The sequence below is a fragment of the Neoarius graeffei genome, chromosome 13 (assembly GCF_027579695.1).
Source record: "Neoarius graeffei isolate fNeoGra1 chromosome 13, fNeoGra1.pri, whole genome shotgun sequence".
In the NCBI taxonomy this organism is placed as follows: Eukaryota; Metazoa; Chordata; class Actinopteri; order Siluriformes; family Ariidae; genus Neoarius; species Neoarius graeffei.
Genome location: NC_083581.1, coordinates 9,684,081 through 9,704,364, shown reverse-complemented (window position 1 = coordinate 9,704,364; position 20,284 = coordinate 9,684,081). Strand labels below are relative to the sequence as shown.

Sequence of the window (20,284 nt, the reverse complement as noted above, 5' to 3'; positions counted from 1 at the left end):
TACTGATGGTAGTAATGAGTGTTGGTCATCTGTGTCTACATATAATGTCTATCAGCAATTAAAATGTTTAGGGAAGCAAAATCGCCGGGTAACTACAGTTGCCGTTGTATAAACAGCGACTCCCAGTATCGCCTCCCTAAATTATCATGATAATGGAGGAAGCTTTCCCACATGCAAACAGTAAAAACTAATTAAATAAATAAATAAATAAAACCCCACAAATGCTTACCTGTGAAGTTTTTGAATCGGGAATTTTTTTTCCGCTACTTGCGAAAAATGGTCTGCCACAGTTGGGGGGATGTTGTGTTCCGCAAGAAATTAGCAGAACATAACTTCTGCAGCCGGCACAAAAGTCTGGGCAGTCCAAGCCGATGTACTTAAATGATCGAGAAAACCACGTGCAACTATAAAACCACATAAATCGAAAATAGTTCCATTTCATTGGCCATGCGTGTTTGAAAAAATTAATGGTGGATGCTAAGAAAATTTTCTCGGAGTAACGGAAAAAATCTCGGATACAAAATGTAATTTTCCCGTATGAAAATCAGTGTACGCCGTATTAGCCAAAAAATTGTATTTTCCCGTACAAAATACGGGGAAACCGTATAACTTGACATGTATGATTAGAACTGTGTTACTTCCACCTAGTGTTAAGTCACATGGATTCTCACTATTTTACATTATTGTGCCCTTCTGCTGTCTGAACAATGCAATTACAACTGGGAAAAACTAAGAGATTACACAGCCTGTTAATGATTGTGATTTATTTCTTCTTTCATTTATTCAAATTGTCATGAATTTGTATCGTGATTTATCGTCACATGATATGTTTTTACGTGTCTATTCTTAAGTACTGTTTTGTCTCCCTGAAGAATCAGAAGGATGAGGTATCCGGTGCTCCGATGGAGAGGGACAGGTCCAACCTGGAGGACAGAGTGAGGGAGTTGGAAGAACTTCTCTCAAAGACACACAGAGAGTGTGAGATAAAAAACAAGGTGAGTGACAAAGGCCTCATCTAAATTGTACTATAAATAATCATACGAGTTCCAAACAATATGATAAATACTGAGGAAAAAATATGTGCACTGTGAAATTCATTCTCACCTGTTTGGAGCCTGAGGGGCATGAGCATTGACGGCTGAATGTAATATTAGATAGAAAGTTAAAATTTCAGGTCTATGAATATCTCAATAATGGAAATATTAGAATCAGAAACAGAATCAAGTTTATTAGCAAGTACGTTCTCACATACAAGGAATTTGCTTTGGTAGTTGGTGCTTGAACAGTTAAGATAAAATAATTTAAAAAAATTATATAATATTAGCGTTGAAGAATGCTTCATATCATGTAGCCTTATCCATGCCATAATAAGAATGATGTGGAGCAAACTATTGCACATACACTAAAAGACTGGTAGACTGTTGCATTTGTTATCTTTTGAAATGTTTCTTCTGTGAAATGCTTGACTGGCTTCATGCTGTATTTCCTCTGAATACCAGTCATGCAAAACAGAAAAGCTGTAACTTTTTCAATCAAACTAAAAACATGAGACTTTTAATTGTGTCGTCCTGCCTGCAGTGCTTGCACAGTACACCATTTAACACTATAATAACAAGCTTGTGGGTGCCCCGAATAAAATGCATGCTTTTCCCAATCAAAGAGCAAAAAGTAAAAAGTGAATCCCTGTGTTGTGTAAGTGATGCTTCTCAAGCAATATTTTTGAAATGTTCACACCTGACCCGGCTCATGAGGAGCTTATTTATTCATTGATGGAGACAGCATGAAAATTCTAGCAACTGTAGAAAAAAGATATGCATTAGAAAAATATGAGGCAAAAGTCTGTGAGTGCTAATTAATAAGTTGCTCCTTTTTTTACTGATCAAAGAATTCACTGTCCATCCCACTTTCATTTATCAATCGAACATAGAAACCATTGCAGGCCCGAGTGCAAAAATCATCTTAAGACAGGGTTCACATGTGATTGATGAAATGTTCGTATCTTGCCAATCACAGCTTAAGAATGAACGGGTGTTGATAAATATGGTGGCTGAAAACAGTCATCATATACATATCATGCCCTTATATGTAGAGGCCTCATCCCTTGAGGTTATGATGTGGAGATGTGTACAATATTAAAGGAAGGCAGATAAATATCTGCAGTGCTGAAAAGCCATCTCATGTCTTCTGGATGCATATTACATATTACTTCTATCAGACCCAGATCTGATACTGCAGAGATTTGGTGACTAGTGAAGTTCTTGTTTAAATTGCTGGGTTTCAGTCATGTCACTTTTCTTAGTGGTTTTACTGGAAGTGAAATAGCTGGTGGTCTAAACGGCTGTGTGGCAGCAGGGGCGTGGTCAAGCGTCGGTCTGTGACCAGAGGGTGGAGTCAGGGAAGGTAAGTGGCAGAATCACTACACCTGATGTCAATTAATCTGTGGTTGTGTGTCTTCCCAGCGACCACGCCCTATATAAGGAGAGAGAGAGCAGAGGAAGGGAGCTCTCTCCCCAACCAGACGGCTGATGAGTGTGTGCGTGTGTCTGAGTGTCTTGGAGAGTAAAACGCTGAAAAGTATTGTAATAAAGAGTTTTTGGAAACTCCATTCTGGCCTGCCGTGCTTCTGTGCTCCACCCACCTGCGCAAAGTTCTACAGTGGTGCCGAAACCCGGGACGGAGCACAGAGGAGAATAGTCCCATGGAGTCCTCCCCCTTCGCGGACCTGGTCCACGCCCTCGCCACGGCCCAACAGAGCCAGCACCAGGCGCTGGTCGCCCTCTGAAAGAAGCAAGAACAACGGTTCGAGGCCTTGGTGCTGGCGCAACAGGAAGATCGACAGGCGTTCCGGCACCTCCTTGCGTCGGCGGGGTCCACCACCTCCACCGCCGTGGGCCCACCCCACCTCACCCTAACGAAGATGGGCCCGCACGACGACCCCGAGGCCTTCCTCGCACTATTCGAACAAGCAGCAGAGGCCTCGGGCTGGCCGGTGGAACAACGTGCGGCGCGCCTCCTCCCCCTGCTAACGGGCGAGGCGCAGCTGGCCGCGCTACAGCTCCCCACCGACAGCCGGCTGGTCTACGCAGACCTGCGCCGGGCCGTTCTCCAGCGTGTGGGGCGCACCCCCGAACAACAACGCCAGCGCTTTTGCACTCTATGCCTAGAGGAGGTCGGCCAGCCGTTCTCATTTGGCCAGCAACTCCAGGATGCCTGCCGACGGTGGCTGAGGGCTGACAACTGCGACGCAGAGGGAATCATCGATCTGGTGGTACTGGAGCAGTTCATTGTCCGGCTTCCTGAAGGAACAGCGGAGTGGGTCCAGTGCCATCGCCTGGCGTCTCTGGATCGGGCCATCAAGTTGGCGGAGGATCATTTGGCGGCTGTTCCCACGGCAGGCCAGAACGGAGTTTCCAAAAATTCTTTATTACAACACTTTTCAGTGTTTTACTCTCACAGACACTCAGACACACGCACACACTCATCGGCCGTCTGGTTGGGGAGAAAGCTCCGTTCCTCTGCTCTCTCTCTCCTTATATAGGGTGTGGTCGCTGGGAAGACACACAACCACAGGTTAATTGATATCAGGTGTAGTGATTCTGCCACTTACCTCCGCCTGACCTGACTCCACCCTCTGGTCACAGACCGACGCTTGACCATGCCCCCGCTGCCACAGGCTGCTATAGTGCAAACAACTCGCGATAACTTAGAGTATGCTCGTAATTTAGAAGCCACTGCTCACTTTAGATATATTCAGAAGATTGCTATGTGCAATGGAATAGACCCCTACAGTCTGGGAAAGGACTTGTCATACGATTTCAAAAACTACCCTTCAGTCGAGTTCCCTGACATCTCGAACTATCTGGTGTTGCAGACATCAAAACAGATGAAAGCGTGGAAGAGTATGGAGGCTTACAACTTTTTTTGAATGCGGCTGGGTAAAGGACCTCGGTATCAAGTCGCTGCTGAATGAATCCTGTATTGTTTTTACCCGTGTAAGTGTGGTTTTTTTTAAGCTTTTCGTTCGCGTCTTTACAACGAAGCGCTGCAAGTTGAAGTGAAAACAACAGTTTGCTTCATTCTCACTTGTGTTCACTCTTATCTCTCAGGTTAATCATTCACAAAGCTCATCAGAAACCCCTTTAAAGACCTGGATCTTAGTTAAACAAGATGGAGAAGTGATCATGGCGCATTGTAACTGTATGGCTGGGTAAGAATTTTGTTGCGACCTTCATGCATATGGACTTTGTGAGGAGTAAACAAAGAAACAGCTGGGGACTTTAGTGCTTCGTGACTAAAAAAAGTACCATAAAATAACGACACATAGCAAGAAAAGTACTTGGAAAACACTAATGACAGCTGAGAGGGATATACAAACCTTTCACACAATAATCACTGCAAACTCGAGAGCGCTTCGATTTGGCTCCCTTCGATTTCAGTGAGAAAAGCCACCTTTCTCAACATCTTTTTGTGAAATCCTGTGCTTGTTCACCCTTTTTTATTAGTTCATGGGGAACCCTGAAGAAACTTTTATCAGTTTCACGGTTTGATTGATTCGAACAACCTAAAACAATGCAAGCGTAAGGCATTTTTCATGCGAGCAATGCACCTTCTTCGTGCAAACACTTTGTCAACTGAGCTTTGGTAGACCAACAGCTAAAGTTTTGAATAACTAATGAAGCGTATGTGACGTCACATGAAACCCAGCAGTAGGTGACTGAATAAGCATCTAATCACGTGACAAATTGCTTTGGCACCTAACCTCTCGTGTGACAAATTGCTTTGGCAACTAACCTCTTGCGTGACAGCTTGCTTTGACACATAACCTTTTGCATAATAAATCGCTTCAGCACCTCACCTTTCTTTATTATTGGTGTTAAAACAGCTTCTTTAAAGCTGTTAAACTCATAGACTCATGCTGCGAGGGTGAGAGAGAGCAGAGACACACAACCCAAATTTCAGTGCAAAAAACGTGTCTCGTTTTAATAAAAAGCAGGGAATGGGGAAGTACTGAAGAAGTGTGAGGTGAGTGCAGTCAGTGCGGGCAGCAGGCAGCCCAACTGGCCTAGGGCGAGGACACTGGTGGGGGCTGGCTGTACCATGTCCTAGTGGTGATCCGGTGATGACGCAGATCACGGGCGTGATGTCCATGGAGCTCGAACTCATCATCCTCTTCTTCTGTATCTGTGAAGTGGCCTGAGCCCAGAGAGAGAGTGAAGTCTGGAGTACTCTGACGAACCGGTGTTTGTTGCTGCGCCTTTTTATACTCCCTTGGCTACTCAGAGGGTTAATTAAGGCACCAGTTATACCACTCCAGCCATGTGTGATCAGCTGACTCCACCTCATAGACATGCTGGTTCCACTCTATAGACACACTGTCTCAGGCTGTCCAAAAAAATGGTGCCAAAGTGCTGCTTTCTTCAGCATCGTGGGAGCAGCTGTGCGAGGAGCAATGCGCTGCTTTGTCAGAGGATTTCTTGGGCTGTTGTCATATCCCCTCCCTTAACTGTGACACTGCCATCCTCCCAGGCTTGGCCCCGAGGCTGTATCTCCTCGACTGGCCGTCGGTGTTCCAGCGCAGGCTTATAGATCTGTGCTGGATCTGGAAAGAGAAGTCTTGCAGAGACAAGAACCAGTGAATAACTCAAGCATTGGTATCTTTGGTAGCTGCCATCCACTGAAGTGGGGCATGGTTGGTGACCAGTGTGAAATGATGACTGGACAAATAGATTACCTCAACTCGATTACTGCCCACTTGATGGCCAGGGTTTCTCTCTCCACAGCCACATAGTTCTTCTCAGCTGGGAGCAGCTTCCGGCAGATGTACAGCATGGGATGCTCTTCACCGTCTATGACCTGTGAGAGCAAGGCACCCAGGCCTGTCTCCGAGGCATCCATCTGGACAATGAATGAGAAGTCGAGGTCTGGACTTTGGAGGATGTGGGTGTTTGTGAGGGCCTTCTTCAGAGACTGGAATGCTTGCTCTGGTTGATGGTTCACTTCACCTTTTCCGGTTTGACTTTCTTGGTCAGGTCTGAGAGGGGAAAGGCTAGAGAGAAGTTAGGCACAAATCTTTGGTAGTATCCTGCCAGCCCCAAGAATGTATGTACCTGGCACTTGCAGTGTTTTCTCATCTCATCTCATTATCTCTAGCCGCTTTATCCTTCTACAGGGTCGTAGGCAAGCTGGAGCCTATCCCAGCTGACTACGGGCGAAAGGCGGGGTACACCCTGGACAAGTCGCCAGGTCATCACAGGGCTGACACATAGACACAGACAACCATTCACACTCACATTCACACCTACAGTCAATTTAGAGTCACCAGTTAACCTAACCTGCATGTCTTTGGACTGTGGGGGAAACCGGAGCACCCGGAGGAAACCCACGCAGACACGGGGAGAACATGCAAACTCCGCACAGAAAGGCCCTTGCCGGCCCCGGGGCTCGAACCCAGGACCTTCTTGCTGTGAGGCGACAGCGCTAACCACTACACCACCGTGCCGCCCTGCAGTGTTTTCCCCAGAAAAAAATTAAAGCTCTAAATTCTGGCATGATAAGACACAGACAATTGAGTGCCAACGGCGTGAAGTGAAACTAGGGGGGTCCGGGGGCATGCCCCGCCGGAAAATTTTTTGAAAATAGATGCTCTCAGATGCATTTTCAGGGTCTCTGAGAGGTTTTAGATACATGATTACAGGATAGATTTTAACAGTGGTTCAGTGATTTCTGACCTAAATAGTATTAATGTATACATATTTGAAATTTCACCTTAAAGTTCAACATGCAAGTTAAACTGTTTTGTTATAGATTACTTAGGTATACGATAGATTTGAAAATCTACAGGGATACCTTGCACTTAATTATCTATGATCAAGTAGTGTTGTAACAAAAATGTGCATGAAAATATGAACAGTGGTTTGCTCCATCTTATGCAATCCAATGAAGAGAATCGATCATCATGACCTCCTGTTGATCACAAAGGGATCTGAACCTAAGAACTGCCACCTTAAAATAAGTTGCTGTATTACTATAACTGTAATGATTTAGAATGTTTCTGATGCAATTACCATAATATATGTATAACTAAGATATACTGAAAAGTAAGGCAACTGCATATTATAAAGTTTAAATTTTGGCACTTTATTAAATGGACTAGATTAAGATTAAAACATATTTAAAGGAAAATGAAACTTATTTCATACATTTAAGTTTGCAGAAAGATTATGTACTTAACACATTCATGAAGAGAATTTGTTAAGTGTCAAATGTAGCATCATTTCGAATAATAATGATAAGCATATTTGGCAGTATGACGTCACTATGAGCCTTTAACAAAAGAATAATCCGGAGCCTTCTTTTGTTAAATGGATCCCAGTGACATCACACTGCCAAAACTGCTTATGATTATTATTTGAAATTATGCTACATTTGACACATTTGGACAACTTCACTTCGTGAGAGTGTGTAGAAGTACATAATCTTTCTGCAAACCCAAACTAATGAATTAAGTTTTCTACTCCTTTAAAGCAGATTAATTCTCCTTGGCTTTTGCTTGGCCCAATGTTGGGCAAACCTCTCATAGTCCATCTCACTGTCATCCATGCTGATGTGGATCAAATTTTCCAGCGAGTCTTCTCCTAGCTGATTAAAATCAGTCGGCTTTGTCCGTCTGGTGCGAGACAAGATCGGCAGCCAATGAGATTGCTTATAATGAATCGGAAACTTCCGGGATGTCTGACGTTTTCTTTCGATATTTTTATTGGACGGTTTGAACATGTGATCTTGACGTAGCCAACAGATTACAGTTTGTTTACATCATACTGCGCGGACATACAACCCCGATTCCAAAAAAGTTGGGACAAAGTACAAATTGTAAATAAAAACAGAATGCAATAATTTACAAATCTCAAAAACTGATATTGTATTCACAATAGAACATAGACAACATATCAAATGTCGAAAGTGAGACATTTTGAAATTTCATGCCAAATATTGGCTCATTTGAAATTTCATGACAGCAACACATCTCAAAAAAGTTGGGACAGGGGCAATAAGAGGCTGGAAAAGTTAAAGGTACAAAAAAGGAACAGCTGGAGGACCAAATTGCAACTCATTAGGTCAATTGGCAATAGGTCATTAACATGACTGGGTATAAAAAGAGCATCTTGGAGTGGCAGCGGCTCTCAGAAGTAAAGATGGGAAGAGGATCACCAATCCCCCTAATTCTGCGCCGACAAATAGTGGAGCAATATCAGAAAGGAGTTCGACAGTGTAAAATTGCAAAGAGTTTGAACATATCATCATCTACAGTGCATAATATCATCAAAAGATTCAGAGAATCTGGAAGAATCTCTGTGTGTAAGGGTCAAGGCCAAAAAATCATACTGGGTGCCTGTGATCTTCGGGCCCTTAGACGGCACTGCATCACATACAGGCATGCTTCTGTATTGGAAATCACAAAATGGGCTCAGGAATATTTCCAGAGAACATTATCTGTGAACACAATTCACCGTGCCATCCGCCGTTGCCAGCTAAAACTCTATAGTTCAAAGAAGAAGCCGTATCTAAACATGATCCAGAAGCGCAGACGTCTTCTCTGGGCCAAGGCTCATTTAAAATGGACTGTGGCAAAGTGGAAAACTGTTCTGTGGTCAGACGAATCAAAATTTGAAGTTCTTAATGGAAATCAGGGATGCCGTGTCATTCGGACTAAAGTGGAGAAGGATGACCCAGGTTATTATCAGCACTCAGTTCAGAAGCCTGCATCCCTGATGGTATGGGGTTGCATTAGTGCATGTAGCATGGGCAGCTTACACATCTGGAAAGACACCATCAATGCTGAAAGGTATATCCAGGTTCTAGAGCAACATATGCTCCCATCCAGACGACGTCTCTTTCAGGGAAGACCTTGCATTTTCCAACATGACAATGCCAAACCACATACTGCATCAATTACAGCATCATGGCTGCGTAGAAGAAGGGTCCGGGTACTGAACTGGCCAGCCTGCAGTCCAGATCTTTCACTCATAGAAAACATTTGGCGCATCATAAAATGGAAGATACGACAAAAAAGACCTAAGACAGTTGAGCAACTAGAATCCTACATTAGACAAGAATGGGTTAACATTCCTATCCATAAACTTGAGCAACTTGTCTCCTCAGTCCCCAGACGTTTACAGACTGTTGTAAAGAGAAAAGGGGATGTTTCACAGTGGTAAACATGGCCTTGTCCCAACTTTTTTGAGATGTGTTGTTGTCATGAAATTTAAAATGACCTAATTTTTCTCTTTAAATGATACATTTTCTCAGTTTAAACATTTGATATGTCATCTATGTTCTATTCTGAATAAAATATGGAATTTTGAAACTTCCACATCATTGCATTCCATTTTTATTTACAATTTGTACTTTGTCCCAACTTTTTTGGAATCGGGGTTGTACTTCCAGAAAGTCAGTGCGGTTTAAGGGCTTCCAGATCTACCTCAGATATGATCTTTACCCCAAGACAACTCCAAGAGAAAGCCATCGAGCAGTGTCAACCTCTGTACATGGTATTTGTAGACTTCTCAAAGGCCTTTGACACCATTGACCGAGAGATGCTTTGGAAGGTACTAGAAGTGTATGGATGCCTGGAAAGACTGATATGGTTCATTAAGCTCTTCCATGAGAGCATGTCTGGGAAGGTTTCGATCAGAGAAGACATCATTGAAGCTTTTCCTGTCAATCATGGCATCAAACAAGGATACATTCTTGCCCCAACATTGTTTATACTCTACCTTACAGCAGTCCTAGAGACTATGGGCACTAACCTAAATAAAGGAGGTCTGCATCAGAACTCAATCGGAAGGCAAACTCTTCAATCTTGCCAGATTCAAGTCCTCAACCAAAACTTGACAAATTTGCATGCAAGAACTGCTGTATGCAGATGACTCTGCATTTGTAGCAACAAATTTGGACAACATGCAGGAAATTGTTGATCGCTTTGCCATAGCTGCAACCCTGTTTGGATTGGATTGACAATCAGTACCACAAAAACAGAACTCTTGTACCAACCCTCACCTGAGCCACAGGCAATGCCAAACAACATTGTTTTGGTCAATAGAATGCTTCTTATAAGTTCTGAGAGTTTAATCTACTTAGGCAGTGCAGTTATCAACACAAACTCATCAGACTTGGAGGTAGACCGCCGGATTCAAGCTGCCACCAAAGCCTTTGGTGCATTACAAAACAACCATGTTCTTGCCATGACATCAAGAGAACCACCAAGTTGAAAGTATACAATGGCACAGTCTTACCATCTCTGCTTTATATCACCAAATGCATGACACTCTACCATAAACACTTCAAGAAACTGACCAAGCTAAAACTCTGACACCTGCGTCAAATCCTCAAAATAAGATAGCAGGACAAGGTCCCTGATGTAGAAGTCCTCAAGCGAGCCAAAACTGTAAGCGTCAAAGCCCTTATCACAGCCTCCAGATGTGGTTGGGCTGGACACATCTGGCACATGCCTGACACGCGACTACCCAAAGACGTTTTCGGTGGAGAACTGAGCCAAGGAAAGAGGGAAACAAGGAGGACAGAAACTGAGGTACAAAGATGTTTTGAAGAGGAACATGAAGAATGCTGGAGTTATCGATCAGACATAGGAAAGGCATGCCTCGGGTAGAGCAACATGGAGAAGCATAGTTAAAAGCTCAGTGTCTGCAATTGAAGACACGCATCAAAGGGAGTATACAAGAGGTCATGAAACCAGACATTCCATAGCAGCTTAACCAGGCCATTCATGCCACCACTGCGGATGACTCTGTTGCTCTGGTGTGGGTCTCAGGGACCATCTGTGTTTCTGCACATTCTAATGAAGGCCTTGGATGAGGTCACTGGCGGGAGCTGGCTGTGTTGTGTCCTAGTGGTGGTCTGGTGATGACGCATATCACGGGTATGATGTCCACGGAGCTTGAGCTCATCGTCCACATCTTCCACGACTGCAAAATGGCCTGATCACAGAGAGAGAGAAAACACATGAGTTCTCAGTCCAGAGCACTCTAACTAACCTGTGCTTGTTGCAGTGCCTTTTTATACTCTCCTGGCTGCTCAGGGAGGGTGAATTAAGGTGTAGGTCATGCCATTCCATCCATGCATGATCAGCTGGCTCTGCCCCATTGTCACACTGTCTCAGGCTGTTCAAAACAATGGTGCTGAAGTGCCACTATTTCTTCAACACCATGGGAGTGGCTGTGCGAGGAGCGATGTGCTGCATTGCTGACATATTTCCTGGGATGCCGTCACTAACCTAATTGCATTCCAAATTGGTTAGCCTTCCCATTGCTTTTAATGCTTAATTTTAATTGCTTTTAACAATGTCATGAGCAACCTTGCCTAACACAGCAGATCATTACTAGGACCTGTGTCTCTGAATCAGCCAGATTTACTGTGCTGCACCGCAAGTCCATCCTGACTTGAAAATTTGCATCCATAAGTTAAGATTTGACATGAAATTTGATCATAGACTCCACTCATATCCACACTGATAAATGACAAGCTTTGCATGGAAATGACCACTGCCCAGTTTTCTGTCCTACTTTTCTTTTGGAAATGAGGGCCATTGTGTCAGTGATGTAACATGTATCATTTTGTGATTGTTAGAATTGTGGATTTAAAGACAACTTACACTGAAGCACTTCAATATGAAAGCCACTCATACTGCTGAATACAGCCGAGTTAAAAGCCTTCAGAAATACTTTGTGAGAATTCACTTGGTTTATCAACTAGTATGTGAAGTTTCTTTCCCCAGCACAAAACAAAATTATGTCCTTGTTATCTTCTATTTATTATTCCTACAGTGAAACACAGAATTCACATTTGTTTTTCAGCATTTCTTCACCATGTATATCAGTGCTTTGTTTGTATGTGTCCATTGTCACATAGTCCCATTTTTTTTTTTTTTGGGAAACGTCTCTCATCTCCAAAGCACTTCAAGCTGTGATAACAAGTGATGAGCTGAGTCCTCAAAGGTATCTGAATGTCTCGTCTCGTCTCGTCTTCTTCCGCTTATCCAGGACCGGGTCGCGGAGGCAGCAGTCTAAGCATGGAAGCCCAAACTTCCCTTTCCCCAGACACCTCGGCCAGCTCCTCGGGAAGAACACCGAGGCGTTCCCAGGCCAGCCGAGAGACATAGTCCCTCCAGCGTGTCCTGGGTCTTCCCCGGGGCCTCCTCCCGGGGGGACATGCCTGGAACACCTCCCCAGGGAGGCGTCCAGGAGGCATCCGAAAAAGATGCCCGAGCCACCTCAGCTGGTTCCTCTCGATGTGGAGGAGCAGCGGCTCTACTCCGAGCTCCTCCCGAGTGACTGTGCTTCTCACCCTATCTCTAAGGGAGCGCCCAGCCACCCTGCGAAGGAAACTCATTTCAGCCGCTTGTATCCGCGATCTTGTTCTTTCTGTCATTACCCAAAGCTCATGACCATAGGTGAGAGTCGGAACGTAGATCGACCGGTAAATTGAGAGCTTCGCCTTTTGGCTCAGCTCCTTCTTCACCACGACGGACCGGTAAAGCGACCGCATCACTGCGGAGGCTGCACCGATCCGCCTGTCGATCTCATGCTCCATCCTTCCCTCACTCGTGAACAAGATCCCGAGATACTTAAACTCCTCCACTGTGGAGGAGAAATAATTAGTCCTTCATGTGAAATTTGTTCTTGAAATTTGTTCATGAAACCTATGGTCATGAGCTTTGGGTATCTGAATGTGTGTAAAAGTAAATTAAGCTAACATGCTTTGATTGTCTGACTTTCAGGTCACTGTAGCTAAAGCTGAGATGAAATACAAGCAGGTGATTGAGTCCAATCTTCAGCTAGAGGAAGAGAACGCCTTCCTGAGATCTGACTCAAACATACTGCTAGACTTGGTGCGTAAGCAAGGCAAAGAGCTCCATGAGACACACAGGAAGTATGACACGATAATGATCGTAAGTGAGAAACTCCTTGCATTTTGCAGTTCCTGTATAAATAATCTGAGTATTCACAATGGGCCTATCATTCTTTCAGTAAAGATGTGTGTAAGAGTTTGTGTAAACCAAATCAAACTTAAAATTGTTTGATTTTCAAAAAAAATGGATTTACAAAAGTTTCAGACACTGATTTTCTTCATATTCTTGTGCATATGTTGATCACTCATAAAGTGCAAAGAGTGTTCCTGACACAGTTCATTTGCATTCAGTGATGTCCTCAAAACTCCAGAAAAGGTCAAGTTCACAAACCACTCAGAGCGTGAAATGAGCACTGAGAGTAAAAACTGAAAGGCAGAAATTGAAGTAATTTTGGCTTAATATTATGCTAAAAATCTTCAATAATAATAAAACTTGTTCTAAAGCCATGGGGAAACCATGGCCTAATGGATAGAGAAGCAGCTTTGGGACCAAAAGGTTGCTGGTTTAATTCCCTAGACCAGCAGGAATGGTTGATGTGACCTTGAGCAAGCACTTAATTACTAACTTCTCCCTGGTCTGCTCTGGGTATGTTGCAGTGGTGGCTGGTAGCCTTTCAAACAGGGGAGGCTGGTCGGTTATGATATTTCCAGATTTTAAAAGAAAAAACATCAATTTTGCCCATACTCTTGCCTCTGATCTGGCTGATTGTTGGCAGCGTCACAAACTGTGAAATAACAGGTTATTTTGGCCCATTAGCCTACAGTCCAATATACATGATGGTGGTGTTGGGGGGGTATATTTTAACATTTTATATTTTAAAATTGTGGCATGTTGTTTAAAAATTGATCATTATTGAAAGCAGCTCTTTGTCAGGAACCTCAGCAGTAACAGCAGAGTGTTCTGGAATAGGCACAAGCATTGACCTTGGGGAGCCAAACATAGAGCTGGGTGCCACACATTTCATTCAATGACACTTTCCCTATATTTTACTTACTTTGACTGAGAAATGTTTTATTGACAATTTTGATAACCCTTCACTTTTAATCCAGGTCTGTAGTGTGAAATGTTCTCGGCTGTGTTTTTGTTTAAAAATGTTTTCCAAATTGTAGCTGTGTTTAATTCATATCCAGAAAAATATATATTCCAATATAATATACTCAGCATAAACATTTTAAATAGATTCTATATTTTTGGTCCATCCATGACATATTACTAAAGTAGCCTATTTACTGTTGTTGATGTGGGTCACTTGCTGTTAGCCAATTCACTTTCTCGTACCAGGAGAGCTGAAAGGAACGAGTATTATTCCCGACCTTTTTCACCAAGTCGATTTGAGGCGTTGGTCTACCCTGCTCTTTAATTTTAATTTTTTCCTCGAAAGGAAGACTGGCAAATGGCTTCGCCAAAATTAAATCAGCAATGCTTGGCATCCGTGCGCAGCTTTCTTGCTAGCTGACTAGCCCCCTCAAGTTCAAGTTCAGTCACTCAAATAAACGAAATTTCTGGAACTAAGATAGCAAACTTGACAACACTATATTTACACTTTATTTACAATGAAAATATATACAAACTAAAAAAGCTGGTAGAAACCTATGTAATGAATGAAATCGAAATGTAAGCTGATCTCTTACAATACACCACAGCACTTGTGAATCCGCATAGGACTGAACTGATGTTGCCAGATACTGCTGACGTTATCCAGCCCAAAATATGTTCAAAACCCGCCAAAATGCACTTAAAACCGCGCAATTGGGCGGGAAACCCCCCAATCTGGCAACACTGTACCACTGCCTGTCTATAGTTGAAACGAGCTGTCAATCAAAGAAAATATCCGGCCGCTTTCACCAATCACCAGTCTCCTCGCGGAAACTGCCATGTCCCTCCCATGTGAGGCTCGGAGTCCGTGGGCGGGCATTTTCGCAGTATTTGTCCAATAACCATCTTGCATTTTGAGATTGAAAAGCGCAGAGCTCCCAAATGCCGTTGAAGTCCATTGAGGCTGGGAGTCCGTGAGACTCCGTGGGCGGGCGTTTTCGCAGTATTTGTCCAATAATCGTCTTGCATTTTGAGATTGACAAGCACAAGCTCCCAATCCACTGAGGCTGGGCTGCATCGCGCTGTCACGAGGGGGAAAAACTCACGCACACATTAGGCGAACTGGGGAAAGTTATAACGGAATGATTTCGCACTGTAGTTGGGTTGAGCACATATATTTCTATGATTCTGGATCTGAAATAGCAATGTTATAAGGTCGGCTATAACATAAGCCTAGCACAATTCATCCTACACGATGTTCGTCATTTTTAGAGGAGGCTGAGCCTCCCTCGTTGTCTTAGAGCAATCGCCCGTGGTATGTTGTGCTGGTTAAGGTTATCTTTTAAATGCCTGTAACATAATGTAATTGAGGCATTTGTTTATGGCTAACAGCTATGTGCAGATGGAATGGTGCATCCTCCATTTATACAATGAAATTTATTTTTTCCAACTTGAATGACCAGTTCAGTTGTCTTAATTTGCAGGCATGTGTTGGCTCGCTTCCTTCATTTTTCATATTCTTTCAGTCCCTGACCCTCCTGAACTAGCATTAGGACGTGTTTTTGATAGAGACTCCCGAGCACTACTGCAGGTTGCTAAATGCTGTAAACGTAATAAAAATAAACTATTTCAACTCAACAGTATATTCGATATATATATATATATATATATATATATATATATATATATATATATATATATATATATTAGTGCTGTCAAAAGTGTCGCGTTATTAATGCGTTAACTTGACTCAATTTTAACGGCGATAATTTTTTTAGCGCGAGATTAACGCTCTGTGACATGATGTAGGTTTTTCATAAGCTTTTGAAACTGCCAGGAACTTGGAACAGAGACTTTGCTTAGAAAAACGATAGCAGCTAGACTGTAATGCCCCGCACAGCCAGAGTCCTCTGCCCTCCCCCCAAAGAACCAGCGCGGGCAGGGCGCGCTAGTAGAGATGGGATTTATGGCTCTTTGATGGGATCCGCATCTTTGTGATCCGTTCTTTGAAAAGAGCCGTTCAAAAGACTGACTCATTTGGTTCTTTTTAAATATTTATTCAGTTTTAAGAAGACAGCGTCTAAAGAAGCCAGATCCCTCTGAACTGTAAACTCAATGCTATCCCAGAAATCCTTACTGTAATATGCAAATTTGGCCGCCTCTGATTGGACAGCGCGACACATCAACAGGCAGAAAGTGTAAAAGTACAAAATGTGTTAAGTGAGCTGAAACAGTAAAGATCAGATTCAATGCAATATTTATCAACGAACAACTTAAAGTTAATATAATAGTGTACTTTATATTATAATCAAGCATGTCAAGCCTACCGTCACTGTGTAACCTGTCTCTCTGATTAGACTAACTCAAGCAGTAGATCACTTCACTCATGGTTCTTTTGCTAGCCCCTGTGCTCGGCTTAGGTTTCACTTTGCAGTGGCTGTGTCAAGACGTGTTATGCTTTGCAATAAAAAAAACATTGGTACAAAGCAAGCCCATTCACATTTTTATGCTGATAAGAGAATTACAATGGTTTTTCATGTGACAAAAATGTCCGATTAAATTGCGATTAATCGCGAGTTAACTATGACAGTCGCGACATTAATTGCGATTAAATATTTTAATCGCTTGACAGCACTAATATATATATATATATATATATATATATATATATATATATATATATATATATATGCAGTAATCCATCCAAGTTATGGAATTTGTACTTTGATCAAGTCGAGGATTACATTAATCTTAGTCTTAAATTGCGTAAATTTACATATACTCGCGATGAGTAGGATACAAACGTTTTTCAGAATTTTCAGGATTTTCATGAAACTCCGATCTCTTGTAGAAATGTTCTTACAAATGTTTTATGAATAAATTCATTCTTTTCCAGTTTGATAAATTACACCACATGTTATATATACAAACTAAAATAAAAAAGTGTATTTGTACTTTGAGATGCGGGGTCTCTCTCTTTTTTTTTTTTTAACTGACTGGCTGTGGCTGACTGAAGTTGTGAAAAGTAAGTCCAAAAGTTTAAACATCTGCTCCATGGCTGTATTTTAGGAGTGTGAGCAGGTGCGGGAAGCTCACAGTATCATGAAATCACGTTACATAGAGATGACGGAATCTGTAACACACTGCGAGGAGTCACTCAGGGTAAACCTCTCTCACTCACTCACTCATTTTCCATTTCTATGTAATCCCCATTTTGAGACGTTTTCTCTTAACCCCAAAGCACTTCAAGCTGTTACAATAAGTGATGAGTCCTCAAAATTTTGTGTGTGTGTGTGTGTGTGTGTGTGTGTGTGTGTAGAAATAAATTAAGCCAATGCACTTTGGTTGTAGAACCTGCAGGTCACTCTTTCTGAAGCTGAAAGGAAATATGAGCAGGTGATTGAGTCTAATGCGCAGCTAAAGAAAGAGAACTCCAACCTGAGACCTGACTTGACCTTACTACAAGATTGGGCGCATGAGCAAGAGAAAGCGCTCTCTAAGATCAAGCGCAGGAATAATAAGATAAGAAAAGTGAGTGCAGGTGATATCCTGCATCAAGCAAAACCTTTAGAAATAATGTATGGACTCATCATTATTTGTGCTGCATGATGAGTTACACCACAGTCTATATCTACTTGAACAAAATAAAAATTGCATTTATCGTTTAAAATGCTTGTTTTTTAAAACTTGAATAGAAGTACTGCATCATAGTGGTGTGTTGTAGTGGTGTACTGTAAAACATTAAGCACAAACCTTTAGACTTCTTTTGCTCCATGCCTGTGTTTTAGGAGTGTAAGCATGAGCGGAAGGCTCACAGTATCCTGAAGTTACAGTACAATGAGATGAAGGAAACTTTTACCCAAAACGAGGAGTCACTAAAGGTAAGGTTTTATGCCTTGTTTAGTCATGTCTTGGTGACATTTTGTCCACAAAACATTTCAGGAGGTTCTAACAAGTGATGAATCAAGTCTCAAAATTGTCTGAACTTGTCTGTAGAAGTAAATAAAGCTAACAAACTTTGGCTGTAAAAACTTCCAGCTGTCTCTGGCTGATGTTGAAGAGAAATATGAGCTGGTGAATGCGTCCTTTGCTCATCTGGAGTCTTACCTGATGTCCCAGGTGAGCACACTGCAAGCCTCAGTGCAGCAGCTGGAGGAAGAGCTCTGTGAGACTCGCAGAAAGTGTGATGAAATAACGATAGTAAGTGAGAAATTGACTGCATTAAGCAGTTTCTTAAATAATAATGATAAATTAATAATGCGAGGACTTGTGATGTTCATGCTGCATGATGAGTTACACCATAGGCTATATTTCATCTCATCTCATTATCTCTAGCCGCTTTATCCTGTTCTACAGGGTCGCAGGCAAGCTGGAGCCTATTCCAGCTGACTACGGGCGAAAGGCGGGGTACACCCTGGACAAGTCGCCAGGTCATCACAGGGCTGACACATAGACACAGACAACCATTCACACTCACATTCACACCTACGCTCAATTTAGAGTCACCAGTTAACCTAACCTGCATGTCTTTGGACTGTGGGGGAAACCGGAGCACCCGGAGGAAACCCACGCGGACACGGGGAGAACATGCAAACTCCGCACAGAAAGGCCCTCGCCGGCCCCGGGGCTCAAACTCAGGACCTTCTTGCTGTGAGGCGACAGCGCTAACCACTACACCACCGTGCCGCCTAGGCTATATTTATTTAAAATAAAAATGATTTCCAGTTTAAAATAGGGTGGCACGGTGGTGTAGTGGTTAGCGCTGTCGCCTCACAGCAAGAAGGTCTGGGTTCGAGCCCCGGGGCCGGCGAGGGCCTTTCTGTGTGGAGTTTGCATGTTCTCCCCGTGTCTGCGTGGGTTTCCTCCGGGTGCTCCGGTTTCCCCCACAGTCCAAAGACATGCAGGTTAGGTTAACTGGTGCCTCTAAATTGACCGTAGGTGTGAATGTGAGTGTGAATGGTTGTCTGTGTCTATGTGTCAGCCCTGTGATGACCTGGCGACTTGTCCAGGGTGTACCCCGCCTTTCGCCCGTAGTCAGCTGGGATAGGCTCCAGCTTGCCTGCGACCCTGTAGAACAGGATAAAGCGGCTAGAGATAATGAGAATGAGTTTAAAATATTGGGTTCATTTTTTACTGAAAGGATATGGCTCACTGCAGATGTGAAGAACAGAAACTTGTTTTAACCTCTTTTTCTTCATGCTGTTTTAGGAGAGGGAGCATGAGCAGGAGGTACATAGTATCCTGAAGCTGCAGTACCAAGAGATGAGGGAAAATTTAGAACAGTGCCGTGAGTTACTTAAAGTAAGCTTTCCCTCTCACTACGTCATGACTGATGAAGTACACCATGTGTCAGTTATAAGTCAGAAAAGTAAACACAGTACCTCATTCACACATGAACATTTAGAAGCAAATATTCAAGCTTTTACATGATCATCTAACTTAGAAATTAAATCTGTATTTTCACAGAATCGTCACATATCTCTTGGATCTGAGGAGCCTGTGGTTTTATGAACCCTAAATACCTGCCAGGGACAGTATTTAACACTTGAATTTCTACTTACTATAACTCAACCTAATTGTCACTGTGGTTTCTGTAAGCTACTGGCCAAGTGCCTACTAGCATTCTATTTCAGTTCAATTTGATACAGTTGTATTTGCATAGCGCTTCTAACAATGGACATTGTTACAAAGCAGCTTTACAGAAATATATAAATTCCAAAGGTGACCAGGAAAAATTCCCTGAAAAGACATGTGTAAGAAACTTTGAGAAAAAACAGCTAATTGTCATGTAATGGTTAAAGGGGTCCTGCAGCGGATTTATTCTCAAACTTATTTTAAGTAAAAGTAGTCGCAGACTTCAAAAATCAAAGTTTCATTTTCAGAGACCAAATAGTGTTCGAGAAAAAGGAATTTTCTTTAAAATGCCAGATGGGCTTGTCGTATGTGATGACGTCATATAGTGGTCGCTTGGAGCATCTTGGCTGTTTATATTCTCTGATTACATCGTAGTTTTGCTCGTTTTACAAGTAGTTTACCGAATTTATCAGTTTTTAAACAAGTATGCCTCATTGTATACCATATACAATGGATATAAAAAGTGTACACACCCTGTTAAAATGATAGGTTTTTCTGATGTAAAAAAAAAAAAGAGACCACGATAAATAATTTCAAAACTTTTCCCACCTTTAATGTGACCTATAACCTCTACAATTCAATTGAAAAACAAATAAATCAGTTAGGGGTAAAAACATAAAAAATAAAAACCGTACAATAAGCTGGCTGCATAAGTGTGCACATCCTTAAACTAATACTTTGTTGAAGCAC

The 20,284-nt window shown here is 42.5% G+C and overlaps 1 protein-coding gene across 1 annotated transcript in view; it reads left to right on the top strand.

Moving 5' to 3' along the window:
• Nucleotides 1-19,494, top strand: part of LOC132897222 (centrosomal protein of 83 kDa-like) — a 41,762-nt gene extending 22,268 nt beyond the window's left edge. The window contains exons 3-9 of the mRNA XM_060938692.1: nucleotides 873-995; nucleotides 17,030-17,122; nucleotides 17,312-17,491; nucleotides 17,749-17,841; nucleotides 17,999-18,160; nucleotides 19,169-19,261; nucleotides 19,427-19,494. Coding sequence (XP_060794675.1) covers nucleotides 873-995; nucleotides 17,030-17,122; nucleotides 17,312-17,491; nucleotides 17,749-17,841; nucleotides 17,999-18,160; nucleotides 19,169-19,261; nucleotides 19,427-19,471 — 789 coding nt within the window. The 3' untranslated portion in view covers nucleotides 19,472-19,494. The remainder of the gene's footprint in view (nucleotides 1-872; nucleotides 996-17,029; nucleotides 17,123-17,311; nucleotides 17,492-17,748; nucleotides 17,842-17,998; nucleotides 18,161-19,168; nucleotides 19,262-19,426) is intronic.
• The last annotated feature ends 790 nt before the right edge of the window (nucleotides 19,495-20,284 follow it).